Source organism: Coffea eugenioides, chromosome 3 (genome assembly GCF_003713205.1).
Source record: "Coffea eugenioides isolate CCC68of chromosome 3, Ceug_1.0, whole genome shotgun sequence".
NCBI classification, from domain to species: domain Eukaryota; kingdom Viridiplantae; phylum Streptophyta; class Magnoliopsida; order Gentianales; family Rubiaceae; genus Coffea; species Coffea eugenioides.
The window spans coordinates 7446373-7465085 of NC_040037.1; the positions used below are offsets into that span (position 1 = coordinate 7446373).

Sequence of the window (18713 nt, forward strand, 5' to 3'; positions counted from 1 at the left end):
AAATCATTAAGGGTTTTTTAAACTAGTGTCATAGTCATTCGTTAAGATGTTAACATACTAACAATTATTACTCTCTCTTATATTTATACACTTTCTCTAATTAATATTATCTTTCTAAAAATCTAATACCAGAAATATATTTTAATGAGTATTCAATGGGCACCTTTAGACATATTCAATCGTTAATTTGAAGACGAATTTTCTGGCCTGTCCTAATCATGACAGGATTTTAACTTAATTTGGTTGTTTGATCATATGCCAGAAAAAAGCCTTCAAATTTCATGGAAATGAACAAAGTTGATTGTTAGGAGCAACAACGTGCTGGTTCCCGTTGGAATAATCTCATCTTTGATGCAGGATCAGTAGATAAGCTTGATAAATTGGTAGATATTTTGTTTGTTAGTTCGAGTTGATATCTTAAATACTATGTAGTCCACGTAACAAAGACGGTTGAACAGAGAAATCACAACTACCAAAAGAAGAAAAGACAAATCAAATGGAAATATTCGTGATTCAAAAATATACAAGTCATTTTTGCATTTTATCCAAATAATTAAGCTTTGGTTAAAACTTATACAGATCACAATATTAATTTTGGAATAGCTATAATAAAACAAGGATTTAGGTACATTCTAGAGAAGATCAAATGTTTTGCTGATGCAAGAAATAGCGACAATCCCTCTAAACCAATTTCATGGTAATCATCGTGGTTTAGTAGAACGATAATTCTGTAATGAACTATACAAGGAATAAAGTCTCCTGCAATGCAAATGATTCTGTTAACCTTAATCAGAGGAACTAAATTCAGGAAACACTTTAAATTTTGTTCATTATTTTCCAAGTATTTAGATCTTACTAAGTTCAGAAACCAAAGATTTTGATCATTAACTTTGATCCTCAAGTTTTTGCATCATTTTGCAGAAAATTCGTTTCTATGTCTATTTGTCTAAGCTGAAACGTGTTTAAATTCTTTCTTGATCCCTCAAGAAAAAGAAGCAAAGATTTCTTCTTTTGCCTTCTATGAATTGCTCTTTTGTCAACCTTGTTTGGAAAGTCATTTTCTCTAAAAAAAAATTTTACGTTTTTCGTGAATACATTTTTCATTCACCTTATTTCAAATCGCCATAGTACATTTTTTTTTGTTACAAAAACTTAAGAAAATATCAATCGAAACTCTTTTTCTGTACGCTAATGTTTTTTAAACGCAATGAATTTCAGACAATGCGATGTAGAATACCTTGAAACAACACTGTCCTAGATCAGTTTCTTCGTGTTTGACTTGAAGATTATGCCTTTGCATGCGTCATGCATACTTCTTTTGCCCAAGTAGTTGGGGTAGATACTCTTTTAGATACTCCTTTTTTTTTAGTATGTTACATAATTACTAGATACTTTTGTTTTTCCTTCTTAGATCCTCTTTTGCCAAAGCGTTTCTAGATGCTTTTTTTTTTTTAATTTAAGTAGATAATTGCTAGGGAAGAAAAGCATTTTGACCTTAAATTAATCATGCCAATTTTACCAACTACTAAGTTTTTTTTTTTTTTTTTGACACAGGAAGAATTCTAACTTTGCCGGACTAATCTCTTTGCGCCTGTACACCCCACCCTCCAAGGATACACAGCACGGTAGGAGGGACGACTCGAATACACGACCTCAGGACTCAAAGGAGCTACCCTGATGCCATCCAAGCCAACCCCGAGAGGCTTTACCAACTACTAAGAACTAACTGTTTTTGAGGTTAATTACTCAAGCCAATATACTCCAACATGTTGTATGTCGTGTCAAGTTCATACAAAAATCTGGACCACAGGTCCAGACACATGGTAAACATAAATTAAGTGGCTAGAAAAGGTGAAGCAGAGAATAAATTACACTTTTGTGAGCATTGAAAACCTTCTCCTGAGTAGCCACAATCTCAATTGTCCGTCCGGATTGTTTGAATGATTGGTTTTGCTGCAGAAAGTATATGTGCAAAAACTTTTTATCTCTACTTGTTTTGGCTAATTTGATCTGCTAAGGCTGTGTTTCATTGGAAAATTAAGTACATGAATAATTCGTGGCAGTTCAAAAGTTTGCATTTTAGGGCCAACAAGTAATTGGCCAATAACTGGATAACAAATGGGCAATCTTTGAATATCTAGACATACAATTTCGATGAGGACCTCAATTTAGTTTAATGAAGCCGTCAAGCTCGAAACCACTGGATGACAATGATATGGAGAGGGATAGGAAATTATGGAAAAAGTACTTCAATTGTTGCATAGGTTGCCCAATCAAATTATAGCATTACACGAATAATAATTTTCTTCTTGTTGCTAGAAGCTTTTTCAGCAGATATGACCTTTTACCACACAAACCAGCAATAGAGACTCCAGCCAAAATTTGCTAATTTCCAATCTATCTCTCCCAACTCGATTTAAAAACAAGGGATAGTTTTAGAAACCTCTTCCAAGGTTTCTAACAGTTTCATTTAGGACTCTTAAATTTTGAAAAATGTCACTTGTTTTCTTTACTTTAAGTCTTTTGCATCATTTACAACCCGTTTTAATATATAATATTAAAAATTCATTTTGGAAGAGTAAATATAACAAAATGTGAGTATGTTAAGAACAAAACGTGAGCAAATCCAACCCATTCCAAATTTGCCCTTTTATTGTCTTACTTTTTATTACCAAAATGTGAATATATTAATAACAAATGAAAAACAAAAACAAAAAGTATAAAGGTTTATTCTGATGGGACAAAATGTAGTGTATTTTTTAAATAGCAAGAGTATATATCTGAAAGTCTATTTGAAGTTTTTACAAGTGACAAAGATAATATTTTCTTTACTGTATAGTGTTTTGAGTTAATTTATAAATCATTTACATAATTTGGAATTTTCTAATTTTTGTGTCCAAATCAATGGCTTGACAACTAAAAAGATACAACATGCTAAAATTTATATATAAACTTATTTGTATTATGTTTAAATTAGTGTAAAAAGGTATTCTCACGGTTGTAAATTATTGCAAGTTATTTTTAAATCATTCGTAATTTTATAATTTAACCTTTCTTGTCCAAACCAATGACACAAAAAATTGTTAAAGAGTTTTTTTTTTTATCTTATTATCAACTCTTAAATTTTCATTAAAGAACAACATCGATTAATTTACAAGAGTTAAGCAATAAATTTGGTGTGTTATGACAATTAAGAAATCACAAGCAAATGGCAAAGTTGGAATGAAATTGCATATATATCCTCTTCCAAAATGAGTTTTTTAATATTATATTTCAAAATAGGTTTCAAAGGTCACAAAAAGTTTGAAGTAGGAGCGTCAAATGAGATTTTTTAAAGTCTCAGAGCACTAAATAAATAAAACTACTAGAAATCTGAGGAGAAATCTCTGAAATTATCCCTAAGAGCAAACTCCTTTAGTTTCTTGAGTCCATAATCCTTCTACTGATTTCGTCCTAAAATTTTCATCATAATGATTGCCGGAAAATTATTCTTAGGCAGAACTCTTGATTGGAATCTTACGTTAACATGAACACATATGCCTGAAGAAGTACATAGGAAGCTACTTTCAACTCTAAAAATGCCTCTGGTTTTTTTTTTTTTTCTTTTTTGAAGTGTTTGTGGAGTTTCAATCACTACCTAGTCAACGCACTTAAATATCCATCTATTAAAATAAAGAGTCTTTATTCTAACTCATGAAAATTGCTGGTTCTATGGCAGAACAACTTGCATTTAACAACAGAATGCAGCTTTTCGGAGATAACTCCAAAAATATAACTACAGAGTAATTTCCTTTTTAAAAAAAAAAAAAATGAGTAATACATTTTTATTTTTTTATATATATGTTGTCAATATAAATTAGCCGGATTTTTAAGAAATTAAGACTATTTTATTTGCTTATATCATCATTACATTTTTCAATAATCTTTTGATCTCACATACGTCACATCAAAAAAGTGCTACAGTATTTTTTTTTTTATACAAAATTATCTTCAAATAAACTACTATCCAAACACACACTAACCAGAACATATCTTATAACTGTAATGAAAAATTACTCAATGCTGATACTTGAACAACATTTCTGAAATAAGATTACAAGAAAGTCACCATCGTTTCTTGGACCAGCACAAACAAATTATGACGTAACAAGAGATGTATACTAACATATGCTTAGATTAGAAGAAACTTACATAGAGCAAAATTTGAACTTAAAAAACCTCTAACTCATAGATTTTCAACCTCGAATTCTTATTAGAGCAAGACTTACTTAAACAATATTAAGCAATTAAACCATTAATGAAAGACTAGTAAAAAAAAATAGTAGTAATACTAGTGAACCAAAATTTTTTTTCTTTTTTGTCCTTCCTCTTCTCTTCACACCCTTTTTATCCTCAAAATTGTTAGACCCAAAATTCGGATCGTAAACATGACGGGTAGCATGAAAAAATAGTAAATCAATTTTTTCTCAAAAAACCACCATATCGAAATAGGTTTATTATAGCTTATTACTAGCTTGAGTGTTGATTGATGACACTAAGGTGCAAACATGACAACAAAATTGCGAGTGTATGCAGGGAAATTGGAACTCGGGGTTAGGTACCAAATTTCGGAGTCATGTAGATGGTTTGAGGGGCAAGTACAAACCACACGAAACTATCACGTGCGGCCGGCAACCTTACGTTCGCTAGGCATGTGATTCTAAGCTACCATTATAGTAATTACCCCATCTAACGTTTCGACCAAAAAAAAAAAAAAAAAAAAAAAATTACCCCATCTTCGAGTACTATATGTACCAAACCATTTTGCAGACTTGCACAGCCACAACTTCTTTCGGAGCTACAAAGCTAGCAGCTACCTGCAAAAGTCTACGTACCTTAATTTTTCTCTTTTTCCGAGCAAAAATGGTTACCGTCGAGGAAGTTAGGAGGGCTCAAAGGGCCGAAGGACCGGCGACGATCATGGCCATCGGAACAGCTACGCCACCAAATTGTGTCGAGCAAAGCACTTATCCGGATTATTATTTTCGCATTACTGATAGTGAGCATAAGACTGAGCTCAAAGAAAAGTTTAAGCGCATGTGTAAGTATATATAACGCTTTTGCTTTTGTGATTAATCTGTTTGATTGATCATAATCTTTTTTTTTTTTGTTTTTTCTTTAAGAAAGTCAGCCATAATACCGTAAAACTTGATGATCACCTAGGGTGTCTTGGTTAGATATTTAGACATGCATTAGAGTTTGGAGGCTTAGAAATGCATGGTCTTGAATATTTTGCTTAAATCATTGATTGATTGGTTTTTTGTTGAAGGTCTTGAAAGAGAGAGAGAGAGAGATATATATATATATATGTATAGATATATAGAAGATTGGAAAAACAAAAAGAAAAAGAATAGTGTGAATGATTTTCTTTTTTTTTTTTGGGTAAGTAATTGGTGGGAATGATATTAATTGCACCTTTTTCCCGGAATTAGGTGAAAGATGGAGGGGAGGATTGAATAACAGGGATTAATTGTTTCCTCCAATAAAAGAAGTTAGTTTGCTGAAATGATATGAACCAGCTGTATTCTAGGTTCCATAACACAGTTTGAAGCTTCTGACTTCTGAGATCATTTTCCTTTCATTCCTTCATTTCGTTTTGCTACTTAATAGAAAAATTCTATGCATAAATCCATTCTAACCTGACCTCATTAGGTTTTCATTTTTTTTTTTGTAATAACTCACCTGCATTCTTGTAACTCTCATAATTATAGTGCCTTGAAGATCAGAAAAAACATTCGTACGTTGAAGTAAAACCTTAGAATTGTTATGGACCATGCATGATAGTTAGTAACTTACCTTTTCCTACTAATTAAAATAAACTGTGTTTAGTTTCTTCTTTGCTGAAAGACACAGAAATTTTTGAATGATTGAGAAATATCCATATTGAGAGCTCAATTTACTTAGCCTGCAATTTTTTTTTTAATGTCTAGTCTGCATACTTTAATACAGAATTTACAGCCTCTACCGCCCTTATAAGAACATTTCAACACCATCAGCATCTGAGTCCGTTGATGCAGTAAAAGAGACAAAATGTATGCTTTCAAGAGTGAAAATACCAAAGGATAAATGGAAGTTTTGTTTTTGGCCTTACAAAGGTAGGAACATGACTCAAAGGAAAAAGACAAAAAGAGAAAACTATCACATGATTTATGAAATATGTTTATGGAAACTCCAGATTGAAGAATTGAAAAGTCAGATTCTTTCTTGGTTAAAGGTTCATGCTAAGATGTGTGTTAATTTCTTAAGTCTTTTCTTTGCAGAAAGATAGGGTAGACTTTTCTGAATGGAAATTAGATATTGCCCCAAGTGGATAAAACTCAACTTTCTTGCATTAGGAAACGTATTCAAACTGTTCAACCATGATGACTTGATAATTCCCAATTCATCATCTAAGTAAGCAGCTGGATGATCCAAATTGGTTCTAATGAACATTTTTTTTTTTTTTTTTTAATTTCATTTCAGGTGACAAATCGATGATTAAGAAGCGTTACATGTACTTGACAGAGGAAATCTTGAAGGAAAATCCCAATATTTGTGCTTACATGGCACCCTCACTAGATGCTAGGCAAGACATGGTGGTTGTTGAAGTACCAAAACTGGGCAAAGAAGCAGCCCAAAAGGCCATTAAGGAATGGGGTCAGCCCAAGTCCAAGATCACCCATCTAGTCTTCTGTACCACTAGTGGTGTGGACATGCCTGGAGCAGACTATCAGCTCACCAAACTCTTGGGCCTTCGCCCGTCCGTCAAGCGCCTCATGATGTACCAACAGGGTTGTTTTGCTGGTGGGACGGTCCTCCGGGTAGCCAAGGACTTGGCTGAGAACAACAAAGGTGCCCGTGTCCTTGTCGTCTGCTCAGAAATCACTGCAGTTACATTCCGTGGCCCAAGTGACGCGCATTTGGATAGTCTTGTAGGCCAAGCCCTGTTTGGAGATGGGGCAGCTGCCATCATTATCGGCGCCGATCCGGTTCCCGAAGTTGAGAGGCCCTTGTTTGAGATCGTTACAGCAGCCCAAACCATTCTTCCCGACAGTCACGGGGCTATCGACGGCCATCTTCGTGAGGTTGGGCTTACGTTCCATCTTCTCAAGGATGTTCCCGGGTTAATCTCAAAGAACATTGAAAAGAGCCTGAAAGAAGCATTTGAGCCTCTTGGTATTTCTGACTGGAACTCACTCTTTTGGATTGCACATCCTGGTGGACCTGCAATTTTGGACCAAGTGGAGGAAAAACTGGCTCTAAAGCCCAAAAAATTACGGGCTACTAGGCATGTGATGAGCGAGTATGGAAATATGTCAAGTGCCTGTGTCCTGTTCATTCTTGATGAGATGAGAAAGGCCTCAGCCAAGGATGGATTCAACACCACAGGGGAAGGCTTAGAATGGGGTGTGCTCTTTGGTTTTGGGCCTGGACTCACAGTTGAGACAGTGGTTCTTCACAGCGCCACGATTCAAAAGTAATAATGTTTGAATCTTTCAATGAATATTCCAAATCTGTATTACTATGGAGTACTAAGTAATTTTTTTTATGTGTGCCTTGAGTTTATGTAACAATCATGACAATAAGGTGTTACACCTTGTTCTGGTATATTTTGTCATATATGATATGAAGAACTTGATTTCAGTGCATCAAGAAGTTTGACGTATTCCCTAGTAATTCTTCATTGTTGTGAATCTTGTGATACATGAATTGGATTCAGAGCATAAACCATAGTGGATCAATTGTCTTGAAGGGTGTGAAATTATTTGTAACTTCATCTTTCTGTTGTCCACATGAAAGAGGATAAGACAGATAAATGTCATAATCATGAGCATGATCATCACAGGAAAATCCCAAAAGAAAGGCATGGTCACAGACTCAGTCTTAGATGATGCTATTGACAAAAAATGGGACTTGGAGATGAGGAGTTGAAAGGCTCAAATGCAGAAGATTCAATATACATATGATGATGCTGTATGCAATTATAGTCCACACAAAGAAAAACAAAATCCAGATCAATAAATGTGCAAAATCAAAACATAAACACTTTTTGTCTGTGACAAAAAAAAAAAAAAAAAAAACCAGCCCGGACGGTTTGACTATGTCCTCTTCCACTAAGATGGCAGTGATTGATTGCAGCAGCTTTCTTTGTGTCCTATATATGTGTTTGCAAGGCACAGGATCTATTAAACTAAAGGAAGGAAAACAATGCTTTGTCCACAAATTTACGAATCAACTTTGATCGGTTTGAGTGGCCCTGTCAACGTTCAGCCGGCATGTAAACTTGTTATATAGAAGCCCCTAAACTGGTACTATATGAACCAAAGCATTTCCCTAAACATCAATATTAGCAGCTACCACCTGAACCTCAGCTTACCTTTCTTTCTCCACCAATTAATCAACCTTAAAAGTCTTTTTTAAGGCAAATATGGTTTCTTTTTATATTGCCATTGATTTCTTTTTCTTTTTGTTGTTTTTAAACTGGCCTGCATCTCTCGCTACACGAAGTGATCAGGAATGTATTCATAATCACAAAAACATTGGTTCAAGTGTGTAGAATTTATTCTACTTGCTGCATTGAGTCTTATGCTATAGTTGCTGAACTATTTATTCAACATAATGTAGGGTTACTCAATTACCCAAAATACTTTTTAACTTCAGTAACTTAACTAATCCTATATTTATGACTATCTTCGCCAGTTTCTTGCGTGGTAAAAGACTCAGAAATTTTTCAAAGATAGAGAAACATGCATATGGGGAGCTTACAAATGAAGTATGCATACTTTGGTCCCAGTTATCCATGCATAGATGACTCTAAAGAACAAGACAGAGACAGTGTAAATAATCAAGCAACAATGTTGAAGAAGAGATGAGTACGTATTTCGTACCAAAAAATCCAATATATGATTTGGACAAAGGTATTTTTCTCTGTTTCTCGTGCTCGTTGCTTATTCATGGCCAGCAAGTAATAGTATACATGAAACATGTATTTGACCAAATTCATGCAAAAATGGGTTAAAGATCATCAGGATGAAGGTACAATTGAAATTAAGATATATTCAGGGTTTTATAGGCTTTTGTAGTTTTACAAAATTGGAGTTGGCAAATTCGTGCACTTTCTGCTGCATACTTGTGCGGTTGAATGAGATGAACAATTCGTCCAAATCCAATTTAAAAGACAATAAAAACCCTAAGAATTTGCTTACTTCTTGGCTAAACTTTCATGTCAAGAAATAATATAATTTTCACGTCAATGTATCCTATATTCATGGTGTGAGTTCCACTCAAAATTTTCTTCATAATCAGGTGATGACGGAAATTAAAATTTGTGCCAAGTAGGTAAAATTTTGTTCATGCCACTAATAGACTTCTTCAAACTGCTCAAATATGACATTATAATTGCTTAATTGGTTCGCGGAAACAGAAGTTTAGACTATCCAAATTAATACTAATGGATTTTTATTTTACTATACTTTCAGGTGAGAGATCCATGATCAAAAAGTGTTACCACAACGATAACATTAGGTATACAGATCTGACTTGACCAAATGATGGATTTTTTTTTTACTACAAGTGAACAACGATAATATTAGGTATACAGATTCGACTAGATCAAATGATAGATTTTTTTCTTTTTTTTTTTACTACAAGTGATGTTCGAACTTTCAACCTACAGTTCAAAGAGAAATTTAATCCTTTTTTGGTGGTGAGACAAAACTCGGCAGTTGTTACATGTACTTTTTTTTTGTCAAAACGTCATCAGTTGCTACATTTACTTGACAAAGGAAATCTAGAGGGAAAACCCCAATATTTGTGCTTACATGGCACCCTCATTGGATGCCAGGTGAGACATGGTGGTTGTTGAAGTACCAAAACTGGGCAAAGAAGCAGCCCAAAAAGCAAATCACTACAGTAACCTTCCGTGGTCCAAGTGACACGCATTTGGATTGTCTTGTTGGTCAGGCCTTGCTCGGAGATGGCACAGGAGCACTTATAATTGGTGCTGACCCTATTGTTGGAGTTGAGGCCCTTGTTTGAGATTGTGTTGGCAGCCCAAACTATTCTCCTGATAGTCACGGTGCTATTGATGGCCATCTACATGAGGTTGGGCTTCCATTTAATCTTGTCAAAGATGTTCCCGGATTAATGTCGAAGAACAATGCATGACAGAAGCATTTGAGCCTCTTGGTATTTCTGATTGGAACTCAGTGTTTTGGATTGCACATCCTGGTGGGCTTGCAATTTTGGATCAAGTGGAAGAACAACTGGCTATAAAACCTAGAAAGCCACGTGCCACAAGACGTGCTGAGTGAGCATGGACATGTGTCAAATGCTTGTGTCTTGTTCATTGTTGATGACATGAGAAAGGCCTCAGTCAATGAAGGCTTAGAATGGGGTGTGTTCATTGGTTTTGGGCCTGGATCACTGTTGAGACATTGGTTCTCCACAGCGTGACAATTTGAAAAACAGTTTTGCTTGATTTGATGACTAGGTTTCAAGATTCAAAATGAATGATCAAAATTAGGGATGGTAATTTTTGACACGAGTTGAACCTAATACAAAATTAATAGGTTTGGATTGAGACTTCGCTAGTAAGGGTCAGAATTGGATCGAATTCGATGAATTCAAAAAGAAAACAAGTGGAATTCATGTTACCCACGTGTTGATTCGATAATCCATTTATGAATTAAAAATAATTTAATAAATATAAAAAATATTTTATCTAACTAAACTTAGTTATTCTTTTTTTTCCCCAAAGGCATTAACCACTTAATCCTAAATGAATTTGTTTAACTTGTGTGAAGTTGGAATTGTTATGTTTGGACAAATGATGTATTACATTATTTTCTACTTTTAAAGTGTTTTAATTTATTCAGATCTGACTTGGGATAAAACACTTTTACAGTGTTTTAATTTATTTCAGATCTGGTTTGGGATTGTTTTATTGAGATTTTTATTACTGATTATGTAATTGGTCTTGTGCGGAATTGGTTCTGTTAGAAATTATAGTGGTAAATTAGTAAATTAAAATTATGTTTCGGATCATTTCGGTGTCCCGCCAACCTAAAAATTTCGTGTTCGGGTAAGGCATATTGACTCGTTGCTTGTTAGCGGGTCGTGTTTGGTTCAACGGGTCTCCTGTTATACCTGAATCTTGACCTGACCCGCTAACCCCTTTTTGATCCGATTGCCACCCCTAACCAAAATAAAGAAGTTTGTAATTTTGTATTATGCATCTACTTATTGTATGTATTTTTCATTATTAATGATCTATTGCCTTATTCCCGGACCTTCCAATGTTTCAAGAAGCCAATATAACAGTCACGATATTGCTTTATAAAGCACTAGACTTAGCTTAAAGAAAAATTTCAGCACTTGTGTAATACCTCACTTTCTTTAATTTGTTTTCATTGATCATTGATTTGTGATAGCTTGCGTGTAGAAAAAAAATACGATTTTGACTGAAATAATTTCAGATTTTGACTGATACAATTTCAGAATCTAAATGAGATTGAGTTTGAAATTTGGGGCTTTATATAGATTTTTTTTTTACTAAAAAAAAGCACCAAGTTTTCAGTGTCAATTTAATCCAATTTCTTTGTAATTTCGCCATTTTTTAAATTTTAAGAAGGGCTGTTGGTGGTTTTTCTAGTTTGCCCTCACTTTGACGGTCATTAATCATTAGCAAAGAGATATTACTAATTAGGTGGTTTAGCCAAATAAGGATCCAATTCATTACAACAAAATAGTTGAACGATGAAACTGGCTAAGAACAAAGTTAGGGGAATATCTTGACTTTACTAAAATAGTTGAGGGACTATTTGTGTCATTTGCTCTTATTCGGGATTTCATTTACAAAAAATGAAAATTCATCTATTAGCCAGGTTCAGAATCTCACATTAGAGGGTTTGTTTGGATTAGTTGTTTTTTGAGATGTTTTTAAAAAATTTTATTGTAGTTGTATATATGAAAAACTTTTACTATAAATGTTTTTTGGATTGTTTTTAGAGGTATTTTTAAAATATATTTTTGAGTATTTTTATAATTTCTAATTTTTTGAAATTTTTTTTAAAAATTTTACACGACCCACCACCACCACCACCCCCTCCCTTTTCCTCCCCTCTCTCCTTTCTCTTCCTCCCCTCCTCCTCCTTCTTTCCTCTCCCTTCTCCCTTCTCCCTTCTCTCTCCTCCCCTCTTTCCTCCCAACCCCAAACCCCTCTCCTGCTCAGGGGTGGTGGCAGGGACTTTAGCCACTACTTTAATCACGACCGTCTTGGTCGCGGCTTCTGGTCACAATTAGATTTAAGAACGAAATTGCAGGGGGGGCGAGGAAAAGAAAAGAAGAAAGGAGGAAGGAGAAGGAGAGAGAGGAGGAAAGAGGGAGGAAAGATGAGCCGAAAGAGAGAGAGAGAGAGAGAGAGAGAGAGGATCATGGATGTGGGGATAGTGGCGATAAGGTGGTGGGCGTGGTGGTGGAGAGTGATGGGTAGTGATATTTTTTTTGGAAAAATCGTTCAAAACGTCCCTCACATTTTACAAGATGACTTTTTTCGTCCCTCACTTTTAAAAGTGTAATTTTACGTCCCTTACAAATTCACATTGACCAAATTTGGTTCCTACCTAGGTTTCTGACTAGTTTTTGGCCGGAATCCACCACGTGACTTGCATATGATCATTTTTTTAGGGCAAAATTGTCAAATCAAATTTTTACATAATCTGATTCATAGTCCCTCACATTTCACAAAATGAATTTTTTCGTTCCTAACATTTTACAAAATTAATTGTTTCGTTACTCACATTTCAAAAAATGAATTTTCCATCCCTCACATTTTTCAAAATAAATTTTTTCATCTCTCATTGATCATATGTATGAATAGTTTTTTTTCTATAAACCCACGTATATGTCTATTTGATTTTACCTAAACAGTATGAATAACATGTAATTTATCTCTATTGGATTTCATCTAAACATGCTAATCATAGTTATATACATGCTATTCAATAGATATATATAGGGGTTTAAAACTAATAATTTTGTTTGAAACCGATGTAAATATTTATATGATTTCACCATTTGAAGCTATTCAATATTTGTGACATTTCTCTTTTGGTAATAATTTATTTATTGAATTGTATAATAAGGTCATTTAATTAATGGGTCCTAACTCGAATTCTATAATTATACTAACAAATTTTAGTTTAAATATGAAATTTCTACTCGACACTTTTAAGACCAACAGTTGAATTACTTACCTTATGATTGTCTTAAAATTTGAAAATGCCAATCACTTATTTCTTTTTGTCATACTTTTCTTTTGTTTATTTTTTCTGTCCAAATTTAATTCGATATAAACACTCGATAATATTTAGGATTAAATGTTTTCTTTATTTTCAAATTTCGAGTCAAAGAAAATGAATATAAGTGAAAAACTAACAAATTTTTTAAATATATGTATATATCTATTTGATTTTACTTGAGTAGTACGAATAATATGTAATATATCTCTATTTGATTTCACATGCTATTCATACTGTTCAGGTGAAATCAAATAAATATATACATGGATTTAAAAAAATTATTCACACACATGATCAATAAAAGATGAAAAAATTCATTTTGAAAAATGTGAAGGATGAAAAAATTCATTTTGTGAAATGTAAGGGACGAAAAAATTTATTTTATGAAATGTGAGGGATTATGAATCGAATCATATAAAGTTTGATTTGACAATTTTGTCCTTCAAATATGATCACGTGTAAGGCACGTGGTGAATTCCGACAAAAAACTAGTCGGAAACCTAAGTAGGGACCAAATTTGATAAATGTGAATTTGTAAGGGACGTAAAATTACATTTTTAAAAGTAAGGAACGAAAAAAGTTATTTTGCAAAATGTGAGGGACGTTTTGAATGATTTTTTAATATTTTTTTTGTATATTTGAAGTTATTTTTGATATATTATATGAATATAATATTTTTTGAGTTATTTTTATTTATATATTACTGTAATATTGTATATGAAAAACTTATTTTAAAAAAATTGAGGAATCCAAATAGAGCTAGAGTTTTGGTGGGGGTTTTGACTTTTCACTCTTGACGAGGCTTTGAAGAAATTGAAAACAGACGGGAGCGCGCTTTAGCTTGGAGTTAAATGGCAGAAGGCAACTCTTTATCATCCGTTCAACAAATTCAACTTCGTCATCGTGCAAGAGGGCGCGCTCAATCATTTCTTCCTCATCAAGACCTGGTAAAGATCTTGTCACCCTTCTCATCACAAACAAGACAAAGGGGAGATAAGTGAGATATTCCATCCCAAGCAATTAAAGAACAAGATTATGAAACATTATTGCATTTCATAAATGTTTTGACCAACATATAAACTAAAAGAAAAGTATAGGAAATCCCAATTGGAGGATCGTAAAAGAGTAGATAACAATGAAATTAAAAACTTAAAATTCTTTGTGCATAGAAAATCTTCAAGTAAATATTTCCATGCGATGTAGAAAAAGGTTGATTTTCAATAAGATTAAGAGGAGTTAGGAGCACCGGCTCCATTTGTAACCAGTGAAAGTTCCCTGCTACATCAAAAAAGAAATATCAATAACGACAACGACAACAAGAAACAGAAGTTAATGATAACAGTAGTGATGGTAACCGATGCCAAGTCAAGTCAAACAAACAGTTGATTACTTATTCGACCGTCGAAACCCTCCTGTTTCTTCTTCTTGGGTCCACTATTAAAAACCTTGGGAATGTTGCATAGGTAAAGGAGGAAGGGGAATGCTGCATAGTTAATTAACTAACTTCAAAAGTCTGATAAAAAAAAAAAAAGAATGGAGGAGGAGAGACTCCTGAGATAAACCACAGTCGAAGTCACCTGCCTACCGGCTGCCAATTAGGACTATCAGATAGGCCCGGACTGTGCCGACTCTAGGCTGGCTGGCCTGAAAATTTTGGAGCCGAACCTACTTTTTTTTTTTTAGCCAGATAGAGACATAGAGTTTGGAACTAAATACGAGTCCAATTTAATTGTAATTGGTCCAGTTTGAGCTTCATTGGGCTGATTCAATAAAAGCCAAGCAAAAATAATTATTTAGATAAATATATTTTATGCGTTTAATACATTATCTAATTTTTAATTTGTATAGTCGATCCGAAAATCCGATGAATCCGATCTGATCCGATTTGAAAAATAAGAAATCTGATATGATTTTTCTTAGCGGGGCAAATGAGGGTCGGGTAACCACAAAAAATGGATATAGATACGGATTAGAAAAATAAAAACCCACGGATTATATAAATATTAAAAAATTAGGGGGCATTTTATAATTTTATAATTTTTAATCCTAAGTGTAAGTGAAGTGGCTCATAGCCTCACATTCTAATCCCATATGATTTGTCTCTCCTCATCTTGTCTGAAAAAAGCAAAGATTCTCGGTGACGCTTGAACCAAACGAAGAAAAATTTGTGAAGCTCTTTCGTAAAAATTTTTCATCCCTTTCATCCTTGTCATTTTTATTCAACCTCCATCAATCTTTCCTGCAAATTTTCTATCAATTCAATCAAAGATTTGTGTTTGGAGCTACAATTTTCTGTTAGCTAGGTAATTAAAAATGAGTACATTTTATTTACACTGACAGTGCATACACTATCACAGTTGAATCCATGACACATGTGCAAAAATTAAATTTCAAATTCAAATTTTGCATAGTTATCATTCATCCAACGCTGACAGTGTATATACTGTCAGTGTAAGAAAAATTAATCCATTCAAAATTTGTGTCTTTCATTTATTTATTTATTTGATTTATTTTACTGCAATTATGTCTCTTAAATTTGTCTCTTTTTTTTAGTGCAAGAAATTTATTTTTCTTTTTCATCAACTTTAATGCCATAAGGTCTATTCCAAAGATGTAAGGAAGTTGGGGAAGATTTTTCAAGCTTATTTTGGTTATATTTTCTCCAAAAATAATTAGTTTTGTTCAAATCTTTTTCGGACTTGATGCCACAATCTACTTATTTGAGATGTAGCTTTGTATCATAACATCCTTAAGGAAGTTAGAGAAGTTGCTGGATACTTATTATCCTTGTGTTTGTTGTGTTATAGAAGGATGAAATATGTGGGATTGGTGATGTATTCAAAATTATTATGAAACTTCATTTTGTCTATTAGATATTATAATTCTAATATGTACTAAATTTATGAGATTGGTTTGATTGTTGGATGAAACGTGTGAAAATGGTGATGTATGGATTTTGATTACATTGTCTTTACCAATATTAATTGGAAAGCAATTTTTTTTTTATCGCAAAACAAGTTTTTTTTTTAGGGACGGGTACCCTATAACCTGCTCCTTTTTTCAGGTACCTAGAGATATTAGGAGCGAGATGTGATCGTAAAATGGCTAATCCGATATATTAGGGTCGGATCAACCAAATTATGTTAGGAGCGGGTATCTGAACCGTGCCCACCTTTAGTTTGGGGTTAACACTTTATAAACTTCCTTTTTTGTCCTTATAAAAACTATTTTTACTTTATTTACCTATAACTACTTATGACTATTTTACTTTTAACTATTTAAGTGTACATTTTCAACAAAACTTACCCCTAAATATTATAACAATAAATATAAAATTATTTTAAGAAAAATATTTGAAAGATTAAAGTTTGCTTTAGTAAAAGAAATTTTATTTAAAATATATGACCGTAAATGTTATGTATTTTTTTATTACACACATTGGATGTGCATTGAGCACTAATATACATAATTGTCCATTAATTATATCGAGAGAGCCCGAAACCTCCAATCAATCAGTGAGTGTGGGTCTCATAGTCTGAACTCGAACCCCAATATTTTAAAAACTCAAACACTCTACTTTTTTTTTTGTTCCGAGCTTGGGTTTGCTCATAAAATCCAATTAATACTCCTATTACTGGGCGCTTGAGGACATAAGCCCTATTTATATTGGTAGGGACTGGCGTTAAAATACGTTTTCTACTCCCTATTAGTTTGTTTTGTCATATAATAAAAGTACAACATTTACACAACTACACAAAGGGGAAGAAAATATCCATAAGTAAATTTTTAATTTAGTTTTTTCCCCCTTCTGCTATTGGCCTCATTTGAAACAATCGTTTAATGTTATGTTACTATATGCAACGGCTGGAGACCCGTATGGTGTTATTAACTTTGTCATCCTTTGAATTATCTTTTTACTATCACATTACATGGTAGTTTAACCATATTAAAAAAAATAAAATAAAAAAATATATATATACTTTATTTTGTGTAATTATGAATTTTAAATTATACTGATAGCTACCATAATTGTAGTAATGTATTTTTTCTTTTTAATTTCGATCACTTTTCCAACAAACTAATCTTAAAAGTGTAAAACTATTCTTCGAAATTAATTGTTACAAACAAATATAATAAAATTTTCGTTATTCACACAATCACACACATATAGACTGTACCTTGATCAGTAGTTGTACATAATGAGTGAGCAGGCTTTCGTCTATTATGTTAGTACTTGATTTTTTTTGGTCATTTTTAAAAACCACAAGAAATTGTCAGTAGTAACTATCCATCATTATGCCCATATCTACCTATTATATAAGAAAAAACCCAAGTTACTATAGCACCCAATCTTTTTGACACATGTTTTGCACATATTTTTGACAAGTGGATTCTTAGTCATTTTAGCTAAACTTTTCCTTCCCTTTTTTGATTCAATTGGGCCAAAATAATTAAAATATTTTTCTTCCTTCAGAAAATCAACTGTGTCGCTTCTTCTTCTTCTTGCGGCAAGTGTTGTTATTTTTTATTTTTTAAAACTAATCTAACTAAAATTGTTGCCATGTTCTTTTTTTTTCATCGAGATGATTAGCTACTTAACAAAGAGAAGTTTTTATTATTTTTTTATCCCATTTTACATTTTCTTTTCTTCCTTTTTTTTCTTCATGTCTAATCTCTCATATTTGCTCTATTCTTCGATCATAATGTTATAGTCAACTGGCATTTGTTTGTTAAATTTATAGGATGATGCTATTATTTGGTATTTTTCATGGATAAAAGGTGAAATATTAAAATATGCCTATTATATAAGAAAAAACCCAAGTTACTATAGCACCCCATCTTTTTGACACATGTATTGCACATATATTTTGACAAGTGGATTCTTGGTCATTTTAGCTAAACTTTTCCTTCCCTTTTTTGATTCAATTGGGCCAAAATAATTAAAATATTTTTCCTCCTTCAGAAAATCAACTGTGTCGCTTCTTCTTCTTCTTGCGGCAAGTGTTGTTATTTTTTATTTTTTAAAACTAATCTAAATAAAATTGTTGCCATGTTCTTTTTTTTTTCGTGGAGATGATTAGCTACTTAACAAAGAGAAGTTTTTATTATTTTTTTAATCCCATTTTACATTTTCTTTTCTTCCTTTTTTTTCTTCATGTCTAATCTCTCATATTTGCTCTATTCTTCGATCATAATGTTATAGTCAACTGGCATTTGTTTGTTAAATTTATAGGATGATGCTATTATTTGGTATTTTTCATGGATAAAAGGTGAAATATTAAAATATGTAAAAAGATCTTAGAATTCATTTTATACCAATGATCATTTTCTATGAAGAATAGAACAATAATTCTTTCTTTTCATTTCTCCTCCCACGATTTGATTTCTTACTTC

General features: G+C 32.9%; 1 protein-coding gene and 1 pseudogene across 1 annotated transcript; both read left to right on the plus strand.

Annotated features, from left to right (window-relative positions):
• The first annotated feature begins 4810 nt into the window (after nucleotides 1-4810).
• LOC113764804 (chalcone synthase 2) lies at nucleotides 4811-7684 on the plus strand. Its single transcript, XM_027308808.1, has 2 exons — nucleotides 4811-5080; nucleotides 6502-7684. Exons 1-2 carry the CDS (start codon nucleotides 4903-4905, stop codon nucleotides 7497-7499), a joined length of 1176 nt encoding a protein of 391 aa, XP_027164609.1. The 5' UTR covers nucleotides 4811-4902; the 3' UTR covers nucleotides 7500-7684.
• A 2171-nt stretch (nucleotides 7685-9855) lies between these two features.
• Nucleotides 9856-10481, plus strand: LOC113765910 (annotated as a pseudogene).
• Nucleotides 10482-18713: the final 8232 nt, after the last annotated feature.

Bases quoted from the DNA above. Each gene is read 5' to 3' on its own strand.
- LOC113764804 (XM_027308808.1), top strand. From the start codon at position 4,903: ATGGTTACCGTCGAGGAAGTTAGGAGGGCTCAAAGGGCCGAAGGACCG. The intron at 5,081-6,501 runs GTAAGTATATAT...ATTTCATTTCAG, and splicing joins AGAAAAGTTTAAGCGCATGT to GTGACAAATCGATGATTAAG.